The 27,953-nt window shown below is 43.5% G+C and overlaps 1 protein-coding gene across 2 annotated transcripts in view; it reads left to right on the forward strand.

Moving 5' to 3' along the window:
- Positions 1 to 27,953, forward strand: part of Abca13 (ATP binding cassette subfamily A member 13) — a 399,663-nt gene that overhangs the window by 77,030 nt on the left and 294,680 nt on the right. For both annotated transcript variants that reach the window (XM_050141226.1, XM_050141225.1), the window contains exons 17-23: positions 465 to 5,192; positions 7,608 to 9,413; positions 11,494 to 11,603; positions 17,551 to 17,669; positions 23,024 to 23,190; positions 23,845 to 23,924; positions 24,793 to 24,914. In XM_050141226.1, coding sequence (XP_049997183.1) covers positions 465 to 5,192; positions 7,608 to 9,413; positions 11,494 to 11,603; positions 17,551 to 17,669; positions 23,024 to 23,190; positions 23,845 to 23,924; positions 24,793 to 24,914 — 7,132 coding nt within the window. The remainder of the gene's footprint in view (positions 1 to 464; positions 5,193 to 7,607; positions 9,414 to 11,493; positions 11,604 to 17,550; positions 17,670 to 23,023; positions 23,191 to 23,844; positions 23,925 to 24,792; positions 24,915 to 27,953) is intronic.

A 27,953-nucleotide genomic window follows, 5' to 3' on the forward strand; every position in this document is an offset into this window, starting at 1 on the left:
GCTCACGGTGTCAGGGGATTTCAGTCAGTCAGGGCGGGGAGGGCGTGATGGTGAAAGTAGCTGTTTGTGCTGGAAAGAGTGTGGGCCAGCAGGTCACACTGCAGCAGGCGAAGTTTCCGCTGCCTCCCACTACTCGATCTGTCTCTGTAGCCCGTGACCCTTCGAAAGAAAATATGATAACAAATTCATCAGGCATAAATGGCAGATTTGTGCCTAACAGTCATACATGTTGATTCACAGGGCAGTGTGAGTGCATTCTGTTTGATAAGAGGAAACACAGTTTAAGTTAAGTAGATACAACCATGTTGGGATTTCTAATATAATAACGGATGCTCATATTAGCTTGACATGTGTTCTCTAGAAAAATGTCTCAGTTTTGATCACTATAAATGATCGCTGTCCTAGAAATTTGAAATGTTGAGCTATTTTTTTCTAATAATAAAACAATTCTATCTGTATTATAGGGTCTTAAATTTCACAAAACACCTTTTAGTGGCGGACAAGAAGCTGCACACCCTTGAAAATGGACCGATGAATGTTCTTTTGTCATTTGTGGAGTTTTTGGAGGAATTGTTTTTATCTGATCCTTCTGGCTCATTCACGGCTCCTGAATTTCATGATCTCTCTTTGCTCCCCGAGCTTGTTCTGAATAGAAGTGTTCTGTGGAGAAATCATTTAGAAAGTTTACAGAGAGACCCACATGATGGTGATGCTCAGAAACTTCTGGAATTTGATAAACTGGTCACTGAGAAAATTCAAAGTCTTAAAGATCATTGGATGAGGAGGGAATCCAAAAATATTTTGAGATTCATAAAATTAATACTTTTTGAAATGAAACCAGAGTTGCGAGAATTCTGGCTCAACGGCATTTCACAAGAAGAAAGAGCTAAATTTGAAATCTCGTCCACACTTGGAAATTTTTCTGTTCCAGAATATGAGAAAATTTTTAGCAAAAGCTTTAATTTCTCCCAATTGTTCCATTCCGATTGGCCCAAATCACCAGCTGTAGATGCAGACTTTATACATTTAAGCCGGATTATAATACACGGTCTCTCTGAATTGAGCTTTCTGACCCAGGAACAAGTCTCAGTAGCTCTGGACACCATCTATGTGCTGCAGAATGCGTCTGGGCTTTTCTCCCCCCTCTCCGAACATCAAAAGCAAGAACTGAGTAACATTTTGACTCATATAAACATCTTCAAAGACAGAGATGCGGCTCTCCTTCTCCAGACCTACTCTTCCTTTTATCAATATTTTCATAAATTCTTGAACATTCAGAAAAGAGAGTCCCTGATAATTTATCTTACTCAAATCTTTAGACACATTTTGGATCTCACAAAGCAGTTTAATATCCAACACATCAGTAAAGCACTTTTGCTTTTATCAGAGACAACAGAGGCTCTCGGGATGATACCTGAAGTATCTCACTGTCAGCGACTGCTTTCAGTTTTGAACTTGTTAGAGGTTCAGGCCCGGTCCCTGCTGTCTACCGAGGGCCCGGCGCCGGGAGTGATTCGCGCGAGTTTGACAGGCCTCAAGCAGCTGTTTGTGGCAGATGAAGGCTTCCGTGTTTCTCTACTTCAGTATGTCAATCAGTTCTTTAATGATTCAGCGGGGACTCTGCTGCCGAGTGAATGCTTCATCCTGGAAAACGCAGCCATTTCTTCTGTGAATTACGCAGGAAACGAGGGAGCTTCACTCCCCTTCCCATGGACACAATTGTTTTCCAACCTCACAGTAAATGGCAGTGTGAGCAGTGAATTCACGGCCATTCACTGTACCCTTTCATGGATTCGGACATGGACTGAGATCTGGGGAACCCTTTCTCAGATACTGAAACTTGACCTGAATATTTTCCCTTCTCTTAGTGTTGGTATCATTCAGCTTTTGGATGAGTTGGAAAATGGTGGGAACATTTCTCAAAACTGTCAAGGGATAGTTCCCACTTATCATACTGCTAGACTCATATTAAATTTATTTAAAAACGTAACGCAGGACAATGGCTTTCACGACTGGGAAGGCCTTCTGGACCTCAGGGATCTTTGGGTAGCATTAGATAATGAATTAGCTGTGGTACAATCACTTAACCTGGCTCAAGCAGAGGGCTCTTTTGTTGCCATGGAAACCTCCCTGCGCCAGCTGAAGACATTTCCAATGAAAACAAACGCAAGCAGGGAGTTTTTGTCTTCCCTCTTGGATGTTTTCATTGAGTTGAGCAAAGCCTCGGACTACGTGGCTAGAAATACAGACCTGATCAATAACTTTCTTTCCAACGATCTCACAGATCCTGGAGGCAGATTTGCAAGTGGCATTACCGAGCTGAGAGAAACAATATTATTTCTTAGGAATGCATCACAGGATAGAGGTTTATTGTCATGTGCCGATATTTTCCAGAGTGTCACTGAATTGATTTCTGAAAGTAACTTGTTACCTGTGAATGCGTCTAAGAAGCCAGCGCATATTCTGGCCATGTTAAGTTCCATATTTTCATTGAAGAATGCAAGTAGCAGCCTGGACGGGTGTCTCGCATGGATAGACGTCATAAACCGTCTGTGTATGATGTACAACTCAAGTTCTCTCCCTGGCCATCTTCATAGTGCTTTGGGAAGCTTTAAGGATATGGAGAACAAAATGAACTCTGCATTGAAGATTTTAACTTGGGTGCTAAATAGGAAGATACCCATTTGTCCACTGAATGAGTCAAATATAAATTGTGTGAATATTTACCTGAAAGACGTAACTGAATTTCTAGATATTATAGTTACTCCAGGCTTAGAAAAAGAGAAGGTTGCCAAGTTTGAGACTTTATTAGCGCTTTTCAATAATTCCACCAAGCTGGTAAACATGATCATCGCCAACTTAACGGAAGACTTGGAATTTGCCTCCCAGTTCGACTGGAAGCACTTCAGGGACTTACTTCTAGGACCCACAGGAATGTCAGGTGGCATTCCTGATCACTTTCAGAATATTTGGCAGCACAGCATAGCATTGGGGAAGGAAATGCAGAAGCTTTTCAAAGCTATCATCCATAGTGTCCTCGGAAGTAGTTCCTCATCTAATGCTGAAAGAGTGTTTAGTGTATTCTCCGTCAGTCCAAAGGAAAGAGATATAAGCCACTTACACAGTTCAGTTCACCGCTTAGCTAATTACCTTGCTCTCAACCTAACTCATTATCTTCAGAATTCATCAGAAGTAGTCCCCCATGAAATAATGAAAGCTGTGGATCTTGGCATTCAACTGATGCGGGATGTGTTCAACTCCCTAATGCCCGCTGTCCATTTCAGTATTCCAGAAAATTCCGACCCGGCTCAGGTTTTAAAGAAAGTGGCGTCTCTCATGCATTCCCTCAAGAAGGCAGACACAGAACTCTTGGTAGGCCAGCTGGGTGAAATCAGTGAAAACCTGATGAGTTTCTTTAAGAACCTCAGCAGGACGGGTGTCGACCATTTAGGGGTCAATATGGTTGTGGGCTTAGTGGACAAGCTCGTTGCCAGCTCCCATTCCTGGAGTGTCAACCACCTGCTGCGTCTCTCTCGTCTGCTTCCCCAGGAAGTAGTGACAGCTGTGTTGGATGTGTATTACGCTCTTCCCCATATGGCAGGGCTGCTGCAGAGGGTCACAGACAAAAACATCACAGAAAGCCTCAGGGACATCTATAACTTCACACTTCTTCATGGGATAACCATGTTCAACACCACCAAGGAAGACTTTGCCGATGCGATTAAAACTCTCCTGGACACAGTTGAGTTAGTGTCGGATGAGCCAGCGGTTATTTCCAAGGCTTTAATGTGCCTTCCCAGGGTTTGGTGCTCCAACCACACAACTTCCAGGCTTGAGGAAAGCCCTAAGGTAGAAGGCTGTAATATCCAGGGGCACATGTCTCCCTCCTTATACCACATGGTGACCAGTATACTGGACCTTCTCCATCTGCCACGACCAAGTGATTCAGAATGCATAAATGAAAACCCCGGAGAGGAAATAACCAGGAAAGTGGTCTGTGTGATGCATGATTTTGCAGACTGGAATTTGATTCTCTCAGAACTGTTGGAGATTTTCCATGTTAAAAATGTACCTGGGAAAACCCTGCAGGGACTTTGGCATAAGGTGTTACCCTTCATGTCACCTTCTGGAAACCAAGGTAATGACAGCATCTCAGAACTCTGTCCTAGCGGGACCGTAAAGCAAGGTGCTTTGCAAATCATAAAAAACCTAAAACATGCAAATTTTACAAAATTTAAACTGCTTGAAGACATGCTCAACAAGCTAGGCAGCTTAGACAAGATTCTTAACATTACTCAAGGCACAGAGACATCTGCTCAAGATAATAATGTTTCTTTAAATTTGGGGAGGATCTTCAAATTGATTTCTGCTCTTTGGAGTTTAAGAAATAGTACTCACCATCTGCTCTCACCAATCACAAACTTTCTGAATGCAAATCACACAGACAGGAGCCCAGACTCATCAGGCTTAATAAAAAATGATGAAGCAACTCACAGCTTTGAAGACCTGTGGTTTCACTTCAAACAAAATACCATGGACCCAAGGAATAACTTGAGTCTAGGACAACTACTTTCTGATATTAACAGAAAGATTCAAGGCATAGCTCTTCAGAACACAACTGTGCAACTTCCTCAGCTTCTGGAAATCCTGGATTCATCACCATTGACGATGTCAGAAATTACTGAAGGTTTCCTATTTCTCATAAAACATTGGCTCCATGATTATGAAAATGAAGATTACTTTCGGTTGGTGCAAAGACTACTCAATGCCATGGCCAGTGGGAATTCAACTGATGTACCTGTGTTGGCCAGGGATCTTACTACATATTTGGGCTATCTCAGAAACAGTACTGGAGAAGGCGATTTTGATGTCGGCGTTCTCACCCATATGCTAAATCAGGAGCAGCTAGCTGATTTCGCAACTGTTCAGTCGCTTCTGGAAAGCATTGTGATGAATTTAGTTAGTAATTTTGCTGAGCATTCTCAGGAATCAACTCTGAATTTCAGCGGCACTGACCTTCACATAAGGGATTTTATTAGTCTCATCTTGAACCACACACAGTCCAAAAATGCAGAGGGTTTTCTGAAGCAGCTTCTGGAGACACTCTTCTCCTCTTTGCTAAACGGAATGCCTGAGAACAAAATATCACTTCTACTAAAAGACCTGCATAGAGATTTCATGGCTGAGATGAGGTGAGTGCCTTTTTGCTCCACACAGTCATCCTGGTAGTACCTCCCAGCTGGCTCACTTTCTGGAGTAGAGAAATGCCCGTCATAGCTCCTGTACCTAAGTTTGGGACCAAAGGAATGGCCTTCGAAGTGATTTTTGTCACAACGAGTGTTTTATGACTGCTTTAAGGTAACAATTTCAATTTCCACTTAACCATTGAACATTCAAACCTAGTGTCTGTTCATTAGTTGTATATTGTTTCTTTCAATCCAGATTATAAAGACAAGAAATTCTTTTCTGCATAGATTGAAAATTTTATTTTGAATGGGTCCTACATGCACACGTTGGATGGTTGCTATTTCAATCATGGTATCATCTATCTCATTGCAAATACAAGATTAAATATTTCTTCCCAATTAACCTAATGTTTGGATCTGGAACCATTAAGATACTCATATTATCTCCATTCCCAACCTTCTAAAAAGTTCTAGAGAGAAATCCCCATTTACTCTATGTCATATTAGTTGGGAGTCACCCAGGGAGCAAGCAGTGCAGCGAAGATGCAGCACTGGAGGTTAATTCTGTGGCTTTGGAGACTAGATAAGCACATTCAACCTCCCAGGGACAGGGTGCAGGGAGGGACAAACAGAGCAGCAGGAATGCCCTATGTGTTATGAGCTAAAGTTTGCCATTTAAAGAGGTGGTCAACAAGGGGCAACCTGACTAGCTAGCTGCTGCTGGGGTCTCTAGGGCAGGGGTCTCTGAGACTCTTATAGAGCCTTCTACCTGTCTGGGGCTGAATATACTAAAGTTAACTCATTAGGGACTTTAAACACTTGCCCAACAAGCTGGGTGGTGATAGCAACACGTCTTTAAGCCCAGCACTCAGAAAACAGAAGTAGGAGGTTCTCTGTGAGTTCAAGACCAGCCTGGTCTACAAGAGCTAGTTCCAGTATAAGCACCAAAGCTACAGAAAAACCCTGTTTTGAAAAAACAAACAAGCAGAAAAACAAAACAATAAAACTTCAAAAAAAGCTCAACCAAAAAAAAAAAAAAAAGAAACAAAACAAGTACCAACCAACTAAACAAACAACCGAACAAAAACAAAACCAATCACTTGTACAAGTTCCCCTCTTAGCAAGACGTTAGTTTAGTTTTGGATTCTGTGGCTGGGAGGAGTCATGTTTGTGTTACAGAATGAGAATGATCACTACTTCCCATCTAGTGCTTTCAAGGGAATTTCTCCTGTAGTCTACCCTGCTCAGACACTGGGAGGAGAGGGCGTGTTGGGGCTAGTGGTTCGTCAGTCTTGCCAAGGGGACATATCACAGGCATCATAGATCAACCAAGCAATCTGCCAGTACTTTTAAAATTCAGAACAAGATAAATAGGCCTTCCTTTTCAGATGATAACTGATTGTGTCAAGAATCACTGTCTAGGGAGACTGTTTCGCATTGTCCTATTAACCCCAGACGTACCCCTTCTTTCTCCTAACAAGTCTGCTTCCTATTTCTATCCTTTCAGTGTGTTTGTGGCCTGCTGCATTTATCTGGAGTTGATGACATGAGTATGGATGGGATGACTGACAAATGGAAGTGTTTTTGTTTTGTAAATACACACGAGGAGAGTTCTGGTGTGCAATGTAGTCTATACATAAGCTCAGCCTTAAAAATTTCAGGAGATCGGGGCTTGATTTTGACTCTGACCAGAGTGTGAGGCTTCCTGTAGCTCCCATCTCATGCCTGGCAGTGTTTGTATGAACTTAGATCTGTGAACCTGATGAGACCATGGCAGAATCTCATTCGAGTTTCAAATGTCGTTTTCTTAAAGTTGAGAAACTCAGAATGCATTCTTTGGTCCACTAAGATTTTTGTCCTTTGTGAATGGCCTTCTTTTTCTTCTTTAAGTTCTCTTTAGGTTTTGTGGGTTCCCACAGTTTGTCTGTGATAATTGTTGACAATTTTTTTATATTCTTGATACTAGTTATTTATTAGTTAAATGATATATATATATTTTAATTATCTAATTGTTTCCTCTTCTTTATGGCTTTTATTGTTAGAAGAGCATTCTAAAATTTAATGTAGCCAATTTATCAATATTTTCCTTATTTGTAAGGCTTAATAATCTTATTTTAGAAGTAAATGCAGAACCATTTTATAGTCTTTCTAGATCTCTTTTCTAAAAGCAAAAAGCGAGACTTTTCAGATTGTTGAGTTCAAAGAATAGTCACAATAGTGCTTATGTAATTTCTTTCCTGCTTTCACTGTTTGATAGCAAGGTGTCAGGCTTCTTCTGGAGCTATTTTAGAGTCTTAACTCTTCACTCAATATCAGCAGTCTATGGTACTATTGTAAAACAAATACAATAATGATATTATTTTTTTAATCTTTCCATTACTGATTTACAAAATATGAAATTAAAAATACATATATTTTCAGCTTTGTTCCCAGAGATAAAATTCTTGAAATTCTGAAACTGGATCCATTCCTTACCTGGTTGAATGAGGACACATTGATGAACATTGTCTCAAGTTTCAGGACCGTGTATCATCTGATTAAGGACTCATTTTCATTCGACAACAGAGAACTCTCTGGAGTCCTGAAAAATTCACCTCATGCCCATCCAAGGGAGCCTGTGGTGAACACCGACACTGAAGACCACTTGGACTTCTTTACCGTAGTGACTCAGTTTCTCTCCCAGGGTAATAATTCTGTGGGCCTCTCCAAACTCAGCCAAAACCTCAGGTCTGTTCTCCGCCTCGTGAGAGAAAGTTATGTAGAAATGGCTAATATTAAGAACATTCTCTTCCACTCACCTGCTCTGACCTGCCACTCCTCCTCTCCCATGCTCCAGCACACTGTGCTTGCTAAGCTAACTGAGTTGTTTTCTGTTGTAAATAGTTCATTTGCTCTAAGAAACAGAGAAACGCTGGAATCAACTCTGAGGTTATTTGGTGCCATTTCCCGAGTAGGTGCAGAAAGTCATGTCCTGGAGGCGGCTTTGGAAATATCTAGAACTCTGGCCATGCTGGTGGATAGCACTGCTGAACTGGGTGGTCTTGCCTCATCAGTGGACTCCATGGTGAGACTTCTCAATCTAGCCAAAAAGGTTTCGAGAAAGATGGCTACAATATTGGGAGAGCTGTCCATGTCTAGTACAGAGGACTCCTGGAAAATCCTTGATACTTTGTATTCCATTGTGCTACAAAGTTCTCAAGATCATATGAAGCAAATAATGACTTCGGAAAAAGTAGCTCCTTTCATATTTGAGAGGACGAAGGCTTTGTTGATGCCATTTCTTGACTTGAGCTTCGCGATGATCGGAGTCACCCCTAATATGTCCCAGGACCCTGAGGTTTTCAGCATGTCATCTAGCGGCGTCCTTTCATACCTCAACCAATCCAAAGACTTTTCTGAGATTGGGGAAGAAATGGCTGAAAATTTAATTTCTACAAAAGCCAGTTTGAGAGACTTGGAGCATCTTGTGGTGGTGATTAAAAACAGGACTCAAAATGTTTCTATGGATGCTGCTAACTTGTGGGAAGAGATTCTAGATTGCTTAGTTCCTATAAGTAACATTACGGAGCAAATGCACTTCCTGAAGCTTTATGAGCTTCCTTCTACCGGTCACCCTCAGGCCCTGAGACAGGAGAGAAGTCAGGAAGCAATCCTTTTTTTAGATAGAGTTTTAACAGAGAACAGCACAGAAAGAGAGACTTTCCTGAAAATGGTGATTGATGTCACCTTACAAGCTCTTTTGAATGGCTTAAAGGAAGATAACTGGGATATTTTTAATCTTCTGTTGACATTTGCCCAGCACCCAAATGACCTTTTAAAAACCATAGAGTCAGTTGTAGAGGCCTCCAGTGGAATTCAAAGTGACTCTGGAGATGAGTTAAGCCAAGATTTATTTTCCAATTTGTCATTGATTCAGAACGCCACTCGCTATCAGCTTGCAAAAGAAGTCCTGATTGGTCTCGGGAGAATAGTCCCCTCAAGAGAAGGGCTGCCCCCAAACAACGCTCAGTGGGCACATTTCACACGCACTTTGTTTTACTCAGATGGCAACAGGTTTTCTAAGTCAGCTACTGGTCAGAATGTTACATCAGCAAAGGAAGGAGGGACCAAGGAAGAAACGATGGCAATTCCCCATGGTTACGAACCAATGTCATACTTCCAGAAATTCCTGAAGGCATTATTTGCGTTGATTGAACACTGGCAGAGAGCCCCACAAGCAGATCAAAGGTATTCTAATTTCCTATTTTCCTTAATTTATTTCTTATTGTAGAAATCAAAAAGGATTCACATCAAACCAGAGTAAGCAGATTTTCTCAACTTCAACTTCCATCACACTCTGAAGCCAGCATCCATCCACACAGAATGGTTCAAATCAACAATTTTCCCCCCATTTACCTCATTATTTGGCATCCAAGTATGATTTGGATTCATTTAAAAAAAAAATTTCGAAAGCAAAATCTTTGTCCTGGATCTACTTGTTTTGAGACTGGATATGTGCATAGTATTTGGGAGGCTAGATTGACCAGTGCATTTATGCATGTTTCACAGTTTCTGCTGTGTGCCTCACTAATATGTGTAGTCATCACATGCCCATAAAATAACATAATGAATTGTAAAACAGTGATGAGTCAGGTGTGGTGGCACACACCTATATCACAGCAGCCATGGGTACCACTATTGGGCATGTAGTCATGAAGGTGAACCATCCAGTTCAGTCCCAAGATGGTGCTTGCCTTTGTAACTAACCATAGGATAAAAATAGGCAGCTAAGGACTCCTTCTCTCCTGAAACTCAGCTCTAAATCATGATTTACCTCTAACCCTCCAATTCCCAAATGCTACGTCAACAGGCTGGTATTGAACTCATAATCCTGCCTCCAGCCTCCAAAGTGCTAGGATCACAGGTGTGTGCCACCAGTCCCTGCTGGAAACTTGTTCTTCAGAGCTCCAGAGTCACCAAATACAGTTCTGGCATTAGCCTGTTGCTTTGGGCTGGAGGGCTTGTGCCTTTAGATGTACAGGACCCCAGGGTGCTGCCGCTGCATCAGCTGCGACTCCTGGATGTGGCAAGGCTGGCTGTCCTGTGATCCTTGCCTGTTCACTTTTCTCTTAGCCCCATGTGGCAACTTAGAGACATCACGTAAATATTTTCTCATTTACCACCGGACAGGCTGACCTACTTCCTGTCAGTTCTGTTGTCACAGAACTGTACTCTGAACATGATCATTTTTTTTTTTTATGCTTGGAAAGATATCCTTACTTGGTGGAGCAGATGTCTCATTATTTCAATTTTAAATGCTGACTTCCAAAGCCTCCTGTTTTATCTCCTTATTGCCTTTGATCCTTAAACTATGGTGCTTGAGTGTAGTGTTCTGCTTGGGATTTGCCTCCAAACTGGAGGTAATCCTGGCCACTCGGTTTTCTAATCTCAGCTTTCACTTGAGATTTTCAGTTCTCCACAGATAAAACTCCTACCACACATCGATATACCTTCCTTTATCTTTCTTCCTCCCCCTCATTTTTGCACAGGCTTTTGCTCCACAGCGTAGGCTAGCCTTGATCTTGAAAGCCAGTCTTCTGAGTGCTGAGATTGTAGGCATGCACCTCAACATAGATATGACCCATCATGTTTAAAAATTACTATTTTAATTTTGGTTGAGCTATATTTACAGAGAACAAAGTAATGCTTTGATACATGTGTTACATATAAACAATCACGATCTAGAGTTCAAACATTGAAACATAGTTTCTCTAGCTATTTGGAGATTTAAAAGGTGTTACCATTAACTGTATCCATCTCACTGTGCTGTAGAACACAACACTGCTTGCTCCTAAATGGAACCCTCTCCTCTCCCTAATCATCACCATAGCCTTTAGAAGTTCTGCTCTCAACTTCTATGAGATCAACTTCTTTAGGTTCCACATGAATGATGACATATGATCTATGTTGTTTTGTCTCTGACTCATTTTTCTTAACACTACCACCTCAATCTGCTCCGCTGTTACGAAGAGCAGGCTTTGTCCTTTCAGTGGCTGTCATCATATTCTCGTCCCTTCAGTGTCCAACTCTTGCATCTCAAGAGAATTGAGCAAGAAGAGAAAGCAGACATCAAGTTTATAAGGAGCAGTAATCAAACTGCCGTAGAAAGCAGAAAGGTTTCTAGAGGTCCAGCCTAGTGGCCTGCACGACTCTTTTGTTTGTGCAAAATAAATGAGACAGTTCTTACACATGACTTAACCTTCTATGCAGCAGCCATGCTCAGAGGTTACACATCTATCCGTTAACACCGTGATCTGTTTTCCCTAAGTGTTTTTGAGATGTGCCAAGTTTTCCGGCAGCTGGAGAAGCCCTCGGAAGCTGTGGAGATGCTGCACAGGGTGGAGAGGATGGCTCTGCGTGTGCTCATCATCTTTGCAGGTGGGATGCTTATGTAAGAAGCACTTCTAATTGCCTCGTCCCAGTTAGCACAGCTTGACTGTCAGAGAGATGCATAGATCGACTCCGAGTTTCTTTTAAAACAAAGCACAGGTTTCTTAGCTTAGCGATTAGGTCCATGGAGGTCTGGTTCACCCTTCCCAACCTCAGAGGCCCTGCTGTAGCCAGGCTCCATAACCCTTCCAAACCTACACTTGCCTTTCTGGTCCTCAGCTTCCCAAATGCCGGGATCATAGTTTTATAACATGATATTCAGCCCGTGTGTACTGTTGTGAACATGTTTTCCCTGACTGTAAAGGCTGTGTAAATAGAACCTGAAATGCTGGTCAGGTTCTTTTATTGAATGAGTGAGTGCCTGAATAGAAGCCAGGAGCCTCCAGACACTCGTGTTGCCTGTCTTGGAACTCCTAAGTGTTCAAGCTGTTTGTGTGGGGTGTTGTTGTCCCCGATCCTCCTAAGCATTCAGTCTGTGTGGTAATACTTAGCTTAAGCAACACTGGAAGGGACTTCTGCATACTCTGGGCTCTTATTTGGTGCAAGTGAACAGGCTGTGGGGTTGGGGAGGACATCCCAAAGAGGAGTCTAGTTTGGCCTAGAAGGGGAATAAGAATACACACAGAAGTCTCTCATCAGAGAGGAAGGGTCAATAGCCTCAGAGTGGATTCGCTGGCCTGTGTAAGTGGCCATGGCTGGGATCCAGATGTGTGGAAGAGCATCTGTCTGCAAGTGTAAGGAGGAAGAAATGAGACTCAGGCAGGAACTAGCCCTCTAATATTTTGTTTTGAAAATGCAAACTCATAAAGCAATGTGATTTTTGATGCTGATCAGTAGTGGTGGCTGGAGGAGGGTACTGTGGGTGAGGATGGAGAGTAGATGAGAGAAAACCATGGGGAATAAACCCATGTGGAGGCATGCCAGCTGAATGGATGTGTCTGTGTGTTAACTGACAAGTTGCCCAGTGTCTGGAAGAATCTTGACCTAGGCATGGTAGATATTCCACTAATGTTTATAAAAGGACTGAGTGGATTGTTGAGTGAGTGCTGGCTGTGGGATGGACATACTGGGGCCAGCCTTCTTCACTTGTAAGTAAAGATAATACAGCTCTGTGTGCCAGAAGGCATTGCTGGGCAGTGTAGCTGGAAGTTTCTCTCCCGCTCGCCAGTTCCTGAATGGGCACTCAGAGGCTTAATATTAATTACTCAGGCTTATTATTAACTGGCTCTTACAACTTAAACTAACCTATTTCTGTTATTCTATGTATTGCCACGTGGCCATGGTATTACCTCACATCTTGCTTCTCTGGATGCTGTTGGAGTCTCCCTGACTCTGCCTTTTCCCCCTGTATCTTTGCTTAGATTCCCCACCTGCCTTTTCTGCCTCAAATTAGCTTCTTTATTAATAAATAGTAATAAAATATATTTACAACATATAGAAGGGCATCCCACAGCAGACCAGAGTGTCTTCGGGCACGCGGGCACAGAATTAAACTTGACTTTGCTTAGTGCCATTATGGCCACTGGTCTACTGGAAGGGGAGAGAACTTGATATCAGATAAACTGAGTTCAGGGCTTCATGCTAGTTGACGGAAACAGGGCATACAGAAGGATTTCTTTGAGCCTCAAAGAGGGTGAACTAATTTCTGTTTCAAAGAACAGTTGAGAAGACTAAATAGGAGGAGCGTGTAAACAAGTGATCTCCCTGGGGCCTTTCTGGGGACATGCATGTGATGCCACATTCTGACTCTCTTTCCCTGGTTCTAGCACAGGCTGTGGCTGTGGCTCCCTGCCTGCCACTGGGAAAGGCAGCCCCCAGGTTACTGAGAACAGCTCTTGGGAGAGTTGAGCTAGTTCTGGTCTACTCACTGCCCTCCTCATAGTAGGAATGTTTCTTTGGACCCAGGAATTGGCTAACCCTTTGGATTGAAACATAAAAAAGTGAGGAACAGGGGGCCAAAGTGAACACAGATGATGCACCCGAAGCCTGAAGACTGTTGTGCAGGGGAGACCTACATTTCCATTTCCAGCTGGAGATGTCTATAAACATAGACAGTATTGCCAAACACCAAGTATTACATGTGGAATCACACAGCGTGATGCTCAATAAAATCTCACCATGCAGAGACATGCTTGGGGATATTAAATCAAATCTCTCTCTGCTTCTTTCTCTGGTGTATAAAATTCAGCCATGTTTGAAGACGCAATTATTTTGACATTTCACAGTTGGGTAAAGTAATGAATTTGCAGTGAATGGAAACACTTACTGGTACCTGGATTTCCATGTATTTTGCCATTCTGCATCAGAGATGCTAAATTAATATAACACATGAAGTGATGTTAGAAATTAATTTTTAGTTTTTATGTTCCACTCGGGTGTGTCTGTTGTTTAAAGACCTGCCTCACTTTCCTTACTAGGGTAGACCCTGTTCTGGGAAGTAGGAGATTGGGTAGAACAGGGAGGCTCTCATCAGGGAAAGTAGGAGGGCAATGGACCTGGACAGGCAGCTAGATCTTCTGTCACACAAGGAGTTGAGCTGTTGGAGTTGGTAATGTCATTGTTATCACAGATCTAAGTTCAACATCATTTTTCTGTTCCTTCTGGTGTTAAATATGGCAGCGGTGATCATGTCAGAGCCTGCTAAGTTCATGGAAGAGGGAAAAAAACTGTCACTGGGCATCCATTTTATTGTCCTCATACCACAAATTAGTGAACTTAGGAACAGAGAGCCTGAGTCATGCGTGGAAAGAGGGGTTCAAGGTCAGAGATGGAGAGGGCTGAGTGGGCTGAGTACGTTCTGTGTAAGCATGAGGGCCTGTGTTCAGATCTCCAGCACTTCTGTGAAAGTTGACTGTGGCTGTGGGTGCTTGTAATCTTAGTGCTGGGGAGGGGGCAGGAACAGGTGGATCTCCAGAGCTTTCTGGGAGTAACTCTAGTCAGTTAGCCATACATTCAGTGAAAGCTATTGTCTTAGAACAAAAAGATGGAAAAGGGATGGAAAAAGACACCCAATATTCACCTGGTCTCCATGAGCACCAGCATACACAGGGACACACACACACATGCACACATGCATACACACATGCACACACGTATGCACATGGACATGCACCTTTCCAGCTGAAGAGATGGGTGGAGACAATAGGGCTTGGGAAACAATGTGGAGATCTAGCGAGGACTGGCAGACCTGGAAAGCCAGGGAAGATCTCTAATGTGTCTTCAAGGTCAGAAGAGGTGCAAGCTCAGGTAGAAGGGATTGGAGCAAAACTTTGAAGAAGCCAAGGGAGGTGGAGGAAGAGGGCATCCTAGAGGGCAGAGGATACAGGTAAGAGCTGAGCTGTTGCTAGTGTCAAGACTGCTAGATAGTCTTGTGGAGATGCCTGGAGGGTCTGCTGAACAATGGTACCCCTCCTTGTAAGCACATCATTGTGATCTGACTAGGAAGAAGTGCAGGGCAAGGTCACCCTTTCCTACCCCTCCCTCTTTTTATTTTCTTTCTTTGTTGGGGGAGACAATGACTCCTTATGTGGTTGAGGATGGCAGTAAATTCATGATCCTCCTGCCTCAGCCTCCTAGATGCTAGGATTGCAGTAGAGTACCTTCATGCTGGGATAAGGTGGGGCCTATTTGGTTTGGATGTATCCTCTTAGTATACTGCCCAAACTAAGACATTTTAAAAGAATTTATTTATCATTATATTTTTTATTTTAAGAACTCTTACTATTTTAAAGTTAATAAGTTTAGTTATTCATAAAAACATACTTTGGTTTCTTTAGTGACCCAGCATCTAGAAGGTACTTAGTCATGTGCTAAGTGCCAAGAGTATCTGAAAGCAGAGGTGAGACTCAGACCCTGGGAGAATGTGCAGTAAGCTGAACTCAAGGGCCCTGGACAGCTAGAGAAGGGAAGGGAAGGGCAGGGTGGGGCAGGGCAGGGTGGGGAAGGGAAGGGAAAGGTGAGGCTGAGTTTGGAGAGAGAGTTAGTTAGAGAGGAGACAGAAGTCCCCTGCAGAAGACATCGGGTGGGGATGGGGGCATGAGGAACTTGGATTATGAGTGATCAGGAGGTAGAGGTAGCCAGTAGCTGGAGAAAAACGTAGGGCACAGCAGGGATCTTTACAGGTTTCTGTAATTGACCGTCTCTTTTTGAACTCAAGGTAGATGATATGGCGGGAGTGGCGGGAGTAGTTGGCATATGGCTAGTACCTGCCGGGAGTCTGCTAATCTCCAGGGTGTGACCAGGTTGGGTGCTACACAGAGACCCAGAATCTATTAGGAAGTAGAGTGGAGGTGTGGAGACCAAGGCAAGGGAATGCCAAGGATGTTTCCAGATATGACTGGAGATGGGTGGAGGATGGGGAAGGGGACACATGCAATTCATGCTCCCACAAGAGCATTCCGGGAATGAAAGAATGGAATGATTATAACCATGCTAGGACAGTGGTAAAGAGGTCTGTGCAAACCATAGTCAATGGGTATCCTTCCCAGAGAGTGTGTGAGCAGGACCCGTGAATGGGAATTCCTTACAGGGGCACAGGAAAAGAGGCTGTGTTGGGGAGGCAGAAGCGGAAAATAGCTTCTATTCAATCATTTAGCTCAGACAGATCTTTATTTACATTTCAGACTAAAACAACATAGCATTAATACATACAGAGGATGTAATATTTGTACATAATGGTATGCAATTTAGCCTTTTAAAGAATGAGTTTCTGTCATTTGCACCAACGTGGATGGGCCTGCTAGACTTTGTGTTGAGTGAAGAAGCCCGACACCGAAAGCTAAACATTGCAAAGTCATATATGTAAAAGCTGAAACATTGATTTAGTGAAATGGGCAGTAGAATGGTGGGGACCAGAGGTTCCAGAGCTAGGGTGTCTGTCAGGGATAGAGATGCAGTTGGATATAAGGAACAACTTACGATATTTTACAACCTAGTGGAGTAACTATGTTTCTACTACTGGTTTATTCTGGGAGGCTACTACAGCCAGTTGGGTGTTTCAGAACAGCTACGTGAGAAGTCTCTGAATGCTCTCAGCACCAGGAAACACTAAATACCCGAAGTAATAGCTAGTAATGTCTTAGTTACTTTTCTTTTTTAAAAATATTTATTTATTTATTTATTTATTTATTTATTTATTTATTATGTATACATTATTCTGTCTGTGTGTATGCCTGCAGGCCAGAAGAGGGCACCAGACCCCATTACAGATGGTTGTGAGCCACCATGTGGTTGCTGAGAATTGAACTCAGGACCTTTGGAAGAGCAGGCAGTGCTCTTAACCTCTGAGCCATCTCTCCAGCCCTCTTAGTTACTTTTCTGTTGCTGTGATAAGACACCGTGACCAAGGTGACTTATCGAAGAAAGGTTATTTGGGGCTTACAGTTTCAGAGGGTTCATGTCCATGACATGGCAGGGAGCATGGCAGCAGGCAGTAATGGCACTGGAGTGTAGCTAAGTGCTCACCCCACGAGACACAACCACAAAGCTGAGGAAGCTAATTGGGAATGCTAAGATCTTTTGACGATCTTTTGAAGACTTAAAGTCAACCTCTAGTTACACACCTCCTCCAACAAGGGTACATCCCCTAATCCCCCCCAAACAGTTCCACCACCTGGGGGCTAAACACTCCAACATTTGGGTCTATGGGGCCATTCTTATACAAACTGCCACAGTCAAATACTTTTATTTAGTGATTTTACACTGTCTGGATGTGTGTAGAGAAAGGCAGGGTACTCTATGAAGAGGTGTACTTACTACATATGCATTAAACACTAAAATGCTTTAAATGGTGAAGTTGTACCTTTATCTGTTTATGCATCTTGATTTAAGGAATATTTAGAAATTTGTATCGTTTCGAATCTTTGAAGAATGATTTTCTGAGATTGGACAGGTCAAGAGAGGACTGTCTATTAATATCTCCTCTTTCTTCTGGCAGAAAACCCTTCCCTGACTAAGGACATTCTGTGTGCTATGCTGAGTTGCAGGGGAGCTGGGATGAGGAGCCTGATCTTACCTGCTATGCAAGGAGTCACTCTGCTACATCACCACTACCAGGTTGGTCTTCTTTTATGTTTCGGAGCATTTTGTATTCATTACGGTCCAGGCAAGGCAGTGGTGTTGGCTCAGGCAAGGGAGTGGGGTCACTCAATAGTTGCAGCTTGGTCCTGAGAACCAATGGGCTTCTGCTGTGTGGTCACAATGGGCATGAGCCCTGCAGAACTGGCAGCCTGCAGAGCTTGGCTTGGTAGTCAGCTACAAGAGCTACTTGCTAAAGTCTTAGGGATTTTACAAGTGGTGGTTGATCATTTGCATCATTAAAACTCAAACTATAGACACATGTGATTAAATAAATATGTTGAGAGCAAAAGCAACAAGTACCTGGGACACATAGCTGTCCAGTTTTTGATATATTTTACTGCCTCTGTCCTGAGATCATATACATTCGTGTCATCTGTATGAGGGTGGTATTCTGCTGCTGTGTACTTGCTACTGAGCAGGGCTTCCTAGCTCTGTGTTCAGTAACATCATGCTTGCAGGAAGTGGGATGTTTACACCAGGGAACTGGCAAATGCTCTCAGATTGTTGGTTTATCCGTCTATCTGTCTAACTTTCTGTCTGTCATCTTTCTTCTCTCTCTCTCTCTTCCTTCCTTCCTTCCTTCCTTCCTTCCTTCCTTCCTTCCTTCCTTCCTTCCTTCCTTCCTTCCTTCCTTCCTTCCTATTCATTCATCTATCTCATCTGCCTGCACATCCATCAAACCATCCATTCATCCGTCCATCTATTCACTTGTCCATCTGTTCATCCACCCACCCACCCACCTACCCACCTACTGACCCATCTACCAGTTTATTGTCTATCACTTATTTATAATTTATGTTTGGGAAAGATAGTTTTTATTTCTTTATTTTTATTAGCACATATTAATTATTCATAACAATGAGCTTAATTATGACATTTTATACATGTACATAATATACTTTATCATATTCACCCTCATTATCCCCTGCTTACTCCTTTCCATTCCCACAGCTAATCATTTTATTTGTGCAGTGTATTTTGATCATATTCTTTTCCCCTGATTCCTCCCAGATCCTTCCCACTTTCTTACCCAACCAACTTCATGTTCTTTTTCTCCTTTATACCCCTGCTGGCCCTCCAAAATGAAAATCTAAATGAACAAAAAGTCCAATAATGCAAAAATACCCAAACCAAACAATAGAAAATAAAAGTCACAAAACCAAACACATGGAGTCCCTTTTGTGTTGGCCAGCTGCTCCTGGGCATATGTCCTGCTCTGGAGTGGCATTCTGTGGGGGAAAACTGATTTTCCCCTTCCCAGCAGGTATAAACTGCAAATGGTCTATGGGTTAGGGATGGGGCTTTATGTACACTTCTCCTTCTCAGTGCTGGAATTTTCTCTGTTTTGACCTTGCTCGGGTCTCATGTATGCTATCACAGCTTATTACACATACTTCTGTAAGTTCCATATATGCACCAGTCTTCTTATGTCTGAAAAATGCTGTTTCCTTGGAGTGCAGGCATGCTGTTAAATCATTGGCCAAGAAGGTCCCAAACACCAGCATGCCTTCCCCTGACGAAGTCATTACTTTGGCAAGGTAGTTTTTAAATACTTGCTGTTCCATGTGGCCTTAAGTAACTGAGAACATTGACAAATGCCAAAGACTGACAGCTGATGATACCCTGCCTGGCAGTTTCCTTCCTCATTAACTGTACAGATACTCAGGAATCCCTCCCAGGTGCTCCAACTAGAGTGTGATTTTTATATGGGGCCCATTCATATAAATTAAAGGCCAGAGTCCCTGAGAAGCTGGAATAATGGCAGTGTTTTTCCAGAAATAAGGTAAAGTCTTGGGTTTTATCTAGGGACAGTTCCGAGTGTTTACTGTTTTTGTGGTAAAGTGACCCTTTTGTCACAATTCAGTGTTGGGTTCTTCTGTGATTCAGAGAGACATAACCGACAGGACCGTGCATTGCTAGATAATATCTCAGTGATGTAGCGAGGGCCTAACAGGCTGCTCTCCTGAGGAAGCGTGAGAAGGTGGCAAGAGCTGTGGTCTGCCAGGAGCCCACCAGATAACTACCCTGGCAACCCTAGAGTTTTCTTTTTTGTGTTGATATATTTAAATAGTTCCTTTAGTGTCAGACTGTGCACACCTTTGTTTGGAAAAGACAGACCCTAATCTAAAAATTCCCAATATATTTCAAAATCTAAAACTCGGGGTACCAACATGACACCATACTTAAAAATACATACATGACATACCACAGTCAAAGTACAGGTGCACTGAAGCGCTAAATAGGTTGCCTTGAGACTGTGTGCATAGAGTACAGTTAGAGTAGGTTTCTAGCCTTACTGTATCTCATGATTTGTAGCTGCTGTGTAGTGAGACGCCTTGTAGCTGCTGAAGGAGAAAGATGCTGAACCTTACCGGTAGGCCACAGCCTCGTGGTGATACACAGATGGAGATGTAAGAGCTGTCTAGGAATATGCCTAAGCTATTGGCCAGTGTTGTAATTAATATAGTTTCTGTGTGATTATTTGGGTCTGGGTGGCCAGGAAATGAACGGGCAGTCTCCTACTTGAGATATTCCACTATTCAGAGAGACCTGAATTGGAAAAACTTCTGGCCTTAAGCATTATTTAGATAAGGCAAATTCAGCTGCATTACATATGGAAAAAAAACCCAAATCTTTTTTTTTTTGAATGCTGAGAGAAGTTTATGATAATAAAATGGGCAGCATGGCCCAGATTTCGAAGTAACTGACCCCAAGGCATCATTCATAGTTCAAATCAGTGTGTGTGTGTGTGTGTGTGTGTGTGTGTATTAGGAACTCTGACTGGATAAAGAGCAGACACCCCTGCTTCGATGGTAAAAGCACACAGTTGCTCATGTGAGGATGCAAACATGTCTTAGTTTGTTTTCTGTTGCTGTGATAAACACCATGACCAAAAACAACTTAGGGGAAGAAACCGTTTATTTGGCTTACAGGGTTCATCCTCAGGGGAAACCAAGGCAGGACCCGGAACCAGAAATCCTGCGGTAAAGCTGCCTCTTGCCCTGCTCCGGGTTGCGTTCAGCTAGCTTTCTTATGCACTCTTGGCCTTGGATGGTACCATCCATAGAGGGCTGGGCCTTCTCTGTCAATTACCAGTGAAGAAAATGCTTTAGAGACATGCCCACAGGCCAGTCTGAGGGAAACAGATCCTCAGCTGTGATTTCCTCATGGTAGGAATATCAAGTTGGCAGCCTTGAGATTAGCTACCACAGAGGGTCTAGGGTAGTCAATGTGTAAGTCCTTCGGAAATGTAAATCCTCTCTGGGTGATATCATGGGGTTTCTCTAGGTTAGGATGAGGTAGGCAAAGGGTTTGATGCTATGTATACTGTTTGATGTCTAAGTATTCTACTGTGCGGTTTGTTTAGTACCAGCAGGGGGCTCCACTCACCAATGCACATGACCCACAGGCAGAGAACTCTGAATGTCAGTTCTGTATCCGCTCCCTCATTGTGTTCCCAGCAGCAGAAAGTAACTGCCTTGGGCTAAGTAGAAACCTGAAATTAGGTTTTAAAAGCCATTAATGCCCACAGATTTACACTGGTGGGTTGACCAGAATCAGGAAATGTGGCTGGAATGGCAGGTTGGCTTGGGGGTTTCTGAACACTTCCTCAACTCTCATTTTTTGGACCCAGCAGTGCCTACTCATCTGCTTAGTGCCTGGGTGATGCAGGCCTATTCACTCAGAGAAGGAGGGCTTGTGTGCCACCTTTGACACATGGAGGCTCTTCAAGTGCTCAAGGCTGTAGACTAACAAGGTCAAGTGCCAGGTTTTATGTTCGATACTTTTTACTTTCAGCCTGGTCCACCTATACTTAAAGATGTTGGAATGTGTCTTTTATCACTGCCTGCTACTGGAGAGGGCTGTCCACTTTATCTCTCTGCAATTCTTTCTGTGTCAAAGTTAGTATTTTGTTAAACATAAGAACAACACTAGCAGTAGAAGTCTTATCTGTCCATCAGACTCATGATGAGCTGGGAGGTCTAGGTGGGCGCATGCAGTGTGGAGGAGCTCTAAGAGATGAGGCAAGCTCCACCTGTGTTCTCAGAAGTGGGTCAGCGTGTCAGCCGATGAGCATTGTACCTAATATTCTTGTCACAGCACAGCATGGTGCCAGGAGAGGCCTCTATGGGGCATCAGGTCTCTGACTCTCAGGGGCAGGAGAAAGCACAGCACATGAAAGGAACATGCTAGAAATGGACAGAGATATAGCCTCGCCCTCTCGGTCTTGCAGGGGTGTGCCTGCCATTGCTGCCATTTATCTCCTTTCTGCTCTCATGGGGACATTCAGGAACGAGATGGGCCTCAGTACCCATGGCAGAGCAGTGAAGGGGGCTGGGGAAGGAGGCTGCATCTGTGGGGATGTCAACAGTGGACGTCTAGGTGAAGAATGGAGTGAAGCTGGGTGTCCTTTCATCCTCCAGCACAAGCGTGATCTGCCCTTGCTCTGGCCAAGGCTCTGTGTGGTGCACAGTGCCGAAATCTCAATCTTCATCTCGCTGGTCTTAGTGCAGTTTTCTTTCCATTTTGGTGACTGAGTTATTTGAGTTATCATTTCTTCTAGATTCATGTATGTTATGCAGATGACACGATTCTTTTTCATGGCTGGATAATATTTTATAGTACATGTAAGGCTTTTTTTTTTTTTTTTTTTTTTTAAATCAGTTCATTTCCCAGCGGACCTTCAGGTCAATTTCCTGTCTTGCTCGCTGTGTATGATGCTGCAGCGAGCAGGAGAAGGTGGACAGTCTCTCACTTCTGCTTTCCCTTCCATTCCGATACAGACCCGGGAGCGGTGTTTGGGATCCTATAGTCGTTTTGAGGAATTCACACATCATCTTCTTTAACGGCAGGACTACTTTGCCTGCACGGGGTCCCTTTACTCCATGTCTTCAACATAATCCTTCCTTGCATTTCAAATAATAGACAGCTTAGAAGATTTGAGGATAAAATCTCGCTGCAGGTTTTACTTGCACTTCCGTGACTGGCGGTGTAGACCTCCTCATACACTGGCTCTTCGTCCTGTTTCTACGTTTCCAGGTCTGTGGCCATTTTTTTTTATGTTGACACTTTTTATTTTTTTTTTTTCTGTTGAATTGTGAGTCACCCAGAGGAGCTGGAAACTGGGCTCTGGGAACCTAGTGCCAGATAACAGGGTGTGTCGTGCTTTCTGTCCAGCGTTGCAGAGGAAGCTGTCGGGCTCGATTCTATTACTGCGCATGCGCAGAGGAAATAGGCCCGTTCCTGACGCTTCGGGGCTTAACCGGAAGTCTGCATTTACCTGAGAACAAGCCTCAATATCGTGACCTCTGTCACCTCCTGTTTTCTAGGAAATGGGAAAGATAGGGTTCTCATCGGATCAGCTGGACTGTGAACGTCTTAGCAGGAGTCTTTCCAGCGCCTTGGAAGGCCTCAAAAGCAGCTTGCAAGATGCTTCTAGCCAAGGCTGCACGTGCCGGCAGCCCCTGATGAGAACAGTTCAGCAGCACATGCACAGGTCAGTGTCGCAGGAGCTTGCTCCCTCCCCAGTAGTCTCAGTCTTCAGCAAGATGAGTGCTTAAGTTACCGATTTCAGATGACATTGGTGCCGCATGGCTTTCCACAAATACACATTTAAATGTAAAACACAAGAGCAACTTCTGTGTCAGGTGAACTTTATAATGAGCAAGACCCTGGGTCAGGAGTTATGATCCAGGATGTCAGTATGGTATTAAATAGAAATATGCGAGCCGTCAAATGGTTTCAAATATCTTCATATTTGATTAAAACTTTTCAGTGTGTTCTAGAAGTGTGAGCCCCGAGGAGAAGGTCTGCAGATGACGTAAACACAGGGAAGTGGAGTACTTTCGGTGGCTGCACTAATTTCTCAGAGACACTGTAGTCTGTTTTATCTGTCTCCTACATCTGCTAGAAGCCATTTATCATGCGTCTTATTGCCATCACCCGATTCATTTGCTGGGTTGGACGGAGTGAGGACGTATTGGAACCCTGGTGTTGATGAAACTCACACACAGATAGTATCAGAGGGTGTCCATTTATCAGAAGGAAGCTGTGTTTTCCAGCCTGGCTCCTGGAACTGAGGCAGGGTTTTTCACTCCAGCCTTGCTTCTGTTGTTTTATCTTGTCTAATTTTAATTTTCTGTCACTTTAGGTTGATCAAAAGTCTTAAGGAGACTTGGATGACAAAGATTCCTGTTCTGATGTTTCTTAGCAATTTCACAGTCACAGAAGGTATATGGTTTCCAAACTTGCTCAATTGCAAATCAAATTTAGCATTTCAGCCCAGTATATGTTAAAATAAAACATAGAAAGGAAAGTTGTCAAAGGTTAAAGAAGAGGGGTCCTTGACTGGAGAGGGGTTGGGAGACAGAAGGGGGTTAGGAGGGAGGAGAGGGAGGAGAAATGGTGTGATGTTTTAATTTAAAACACAAAGTAAAATAAAATTTGATGTTTAATTCTAATAAATTAGAACACAAAAACAAGAGTTGTGCTATATGTTACCTAAAACAAAACAAGACACCAACTGAACAATTTAGAACATGGCTAGTTGCTGGTTTTCAGGCTTCAGAAAGACATTTCCAAGGTCCTGAGGTCCCAAAAGTCAGGCAAAGGTAGGAATCCTGGATTTTTCACTGACCTTTCGTCCTTCCACGAACCAATTGATCCCATGAGTCTCTGTCCCATCCACACAGCTCCTAAAACTCACACAGTATCCACATGGCAACATCACTGTGACGTGTGACAAATTCTCACACATCCTTAGGTGATGGTTTTCTTATGTAAGGAAGTGAAGACTAGGCCTTCTGAGTACATGATCACTATTTACTCAGAAAGAGTCCTTTCTAAAGTAAGTTTCAAAACATTCAGGACCCAGAGTCAGTCATCGACTAGATGATACCACAAAACCGAAAGTTCTTATCGACTTAAATTAGAAGCAATCTCAGATCCCCCTAGAAGAGTAAATCTTTAATTAGTGTCTACTATAAGCTGGGCACCAGGAGGGAAACTTCTTATTTAGGTCACAGCATCAAATTTTGCTTTAAATCAATAAAACTTCTGAAAATTTACTATAACTTTTTTCCTTTTGTGTATTCTTCAGATGTAAAAGTAAAGGACTTGATGAAGAACCTGAGCAGATTAACCGAGGACCTTCGTTCCTCCTTCCACATCTCAGACGAGACCATCCAGAGCATCTTAGAAGCCACCATTTCCCATTCAAAGGTACAGGGCTTCTTTCCATTGGGAAGGAACCCTCCCAACTGCAGGCGCCCTAACACCTTTCTCTGCCTCCTCCCCCCATTCCATAGCTGGGAGAAAGGATGTCTACACAAACGATGTAGTTAACAGCAGAGGAGCATATGAGAACAAGCAGGGACCTGTAGGGTGTCAACATCTCGTGATATAACTTGGTCACATTGCCTTCCTTTGGGACAGAAATGATGAGGTTTCTGGGAGCATTCATTTTAGTGATTTCTAACCCTAATTCATGAAGTCCATTAAGTTTGTGTATGGTTCCAAACGTGCCATAAATCTCAAATCCCCAAAGAAAGCTAGTTAAAAATATATAATCTACCATGGCGGAGAGTCACTGTGTACTCTGGTCATGTGGTGTGGACATAGTGGATGAGCAGTGCCGGGCTCAGGCTTCCTTAGCGTGGATGAGAAGGGTTGGGTAAGGACATGGAACGAGGAGTAGTTAAAACCCTTACGTCATGTTTTATTTATCTCTTAACTTGCCAAATTGGTGGAGGGGAATTGCTTATTGGTGGAGATGGGCGCGGATGGCAACCATGTTGGCCCCAATGCTACCTGAATCTTTAGCTGATTTTTTTTAAACACATGAATGCTTCAGTTGACATTCGCTCAGGCTCCTATATAAATTTAATTTCATGTCAATTCCGACTAATTGGGGCTAAACGCAAGCGTAGTTAGCAGACTCATTAACAGTTAATCTAAATTAAGAAAGAAATAGATGAAATGCTAGAAACCCAAAATGCAAACTCTAGTTTCACAAAGTTACTTATCACAAGAAGGGCAGTACCTATTTTCGATAAAAGTATCAACTGCATCTCATTGGATACGACATGCTCTGGAGATGTGGGGATGAAGGAGGAGGGGCGCTCCATGGAGAGCAGAGCAGCGCTGACATTTCTTCAACTAGGCAGTGTTCAGTGGGAATCGTGGCTGCTGTGGATTGAACATGGCAGCGTGGAGCATGTAACAGGAAACTGAGGCAGAGGCGGGAATATGTTTGCAGCAGTGTAAAGCTGCCTGTACGAAAGTGTCACGGATAACCTCAGTTGGGTAGTCTTTCACATCTTCTGAAGTTCCTGCCTTGCTGCCTGCTTAAAATCAAGCAGCCACCAGGTGTCGCTGTTGTTCTATGGTGGGAGGGACTGTGCTGGGAGCTAGTGGATTATGCAGTGCCGATTGCAGTACGGAGGCTTTTTTTTTCTTTTTCGCTCCGATCTATGTACATTTTTCTGCATCTCCATAAACGACTGTGGTCACCTAAATAGATGGATCCACGGGTAATTGGACAGGGACTAAACAAATGCATTCTCATTGTTCAAACACATATGTACACATGTCCAAGACATCACACGTGTCCACAGCTGCTTAGCAGGTAACACGTTGGGCTCTGTTTTCTTCTAGAGCCTCAGATTGATGGCCAGTTTTTGTCTGTTGTCCTGTCTCCTTTTGTTGTCCCTGGCTTTCTTCCCCATAGTCTCATTAGTCAGTTTACAAATTTATCACTTTGATCTCATTCCAAGCTGTGAGTGACCTACAAGGTACATTTTTTTTTTTTTCAGTGCTGGGTCTCTTGGGATGTTTCAAAAACCCTTTGCTTGCTTTTCTTTTTGTACATTCAAGATGATTCCATGCATCAAGCATGGTTGCTAGACGATGTACCTCAGAGGCATTGCTCTAAGGAGCCAACCTTCTGTTAGGAGAGCTCATTGAATACACCATGCCAACAGTGTAAATGAAGGCAATGGAAAGCCCTGTGACATACATGTCACACAGTGATGGGGACAGGAAAGCACAGGAAACCTGACTGGGCGGGGACATTGGATATGGAACTAGAACACTGTGAGCCATAGTCCTGGAAGTATCAAAATGCCGAAGGAGGCAAGGGCAGGCTGACAAGTAGATGCCTGGCTGCTTTCCCTTCCTTGCCAGGGTTCATGTGGGCAGTTCCCTCCTTTCATGAAAATCGACACCTGTCATCAAAACCCAGCATCCCATCACTAATTGAGAAAATGTCTTATAGCTGAATCTCATGGAAGTATTTCCTCAGCTGAGGCTCCTTCTTTCCTCTCTGGTGACTCTAGCTTGTGTCGAGATGACACCCGAAACCAGCCAGTACAGCATTCAAACCACAGATCAGCAGAGTCACTGGTCCAGTTCTACTGTGACTGCATTGCTATGTGTGTGCCCTTGCTGCTCCCAAAAAGACTGAGCAGGGCTTCTCCCTCCTGCTCACATTTTATCCATACCCCAGTGCATACAGTTATTAGCGGGGCCACAGCAGAGCCATGTTCTCGGCTCTGCTCTTGACCCACGTCCCGTAGGGTGCAAGCTCTTGCTGACAATGGCGAGTGCTTCTTGTGTGGGTCTTCACTAGGTTAGGTTTAAATTGAACAAATACCCGTGTGTGAATCTATCTGCCCCGAGTGGTCCCTGGTCTTCCTGCAGATTTCCACCTAAAGCATGGACGTGCGCGAAACATGTCAGAAATGCAGTGTCTTTGTCCCTGAGAGAGCGAAGTGATAACGGGTCTGAGCAAAGCCTGCTGCACGCTGTATGGAAACAGCGCGTGTTCCTAACGGAGCAGCAGCGTTTCCTTAGCTTTATACTCGTCGCCTGTGTTACTTGATTCAGGCAGCTTTCGTACTGGGAAAGCAGGCATAATAATACTTACCAAGGATAAATAGCAAAAACGGAAAAGTACACAAAAGCGTGTCAACCAACCCATCACAAGCTCCTGCCCTCGGATGGTGTCGTGGGGTCTTGGTGGGATCTTCTTTATTTGGTAAATGAGGTGCCCAAATTTTCAAGACAAACAGTTTTACCCTTGAGAAAATTCTAAGAAATAACGCTCAGTTCTAAGAGCTGGCACCACTGAATGATACACTGCCGAGTGGTGGGGACGGAGGCTCTCAGCAAGTATGGGATGACTCTCATGGGACCAGCTTGGGTTCCAGCTCACCCAGAGATGGGAGCAGCTCCTTTGGAGTTGAGGGTGTGTGTCTGGAT

This window comes from Alexandromys fortis, unplaced genomic scaffold, assembly GCF_014885135.2.
Source record: "Alexandromys fortis isolate MF-2015 unplaced genomic scaffold, M_Fortis_MF-2015_v1.1 scaffold_7, whole genome shotgun sequence".
In the NCBI taxonomy this organism is placed as follows: Eukaryota; Metazoa; Chordata; class Mammalia; order Rodentia; family Cricetidae; genus Alexandromys; species Alexandromys fortis.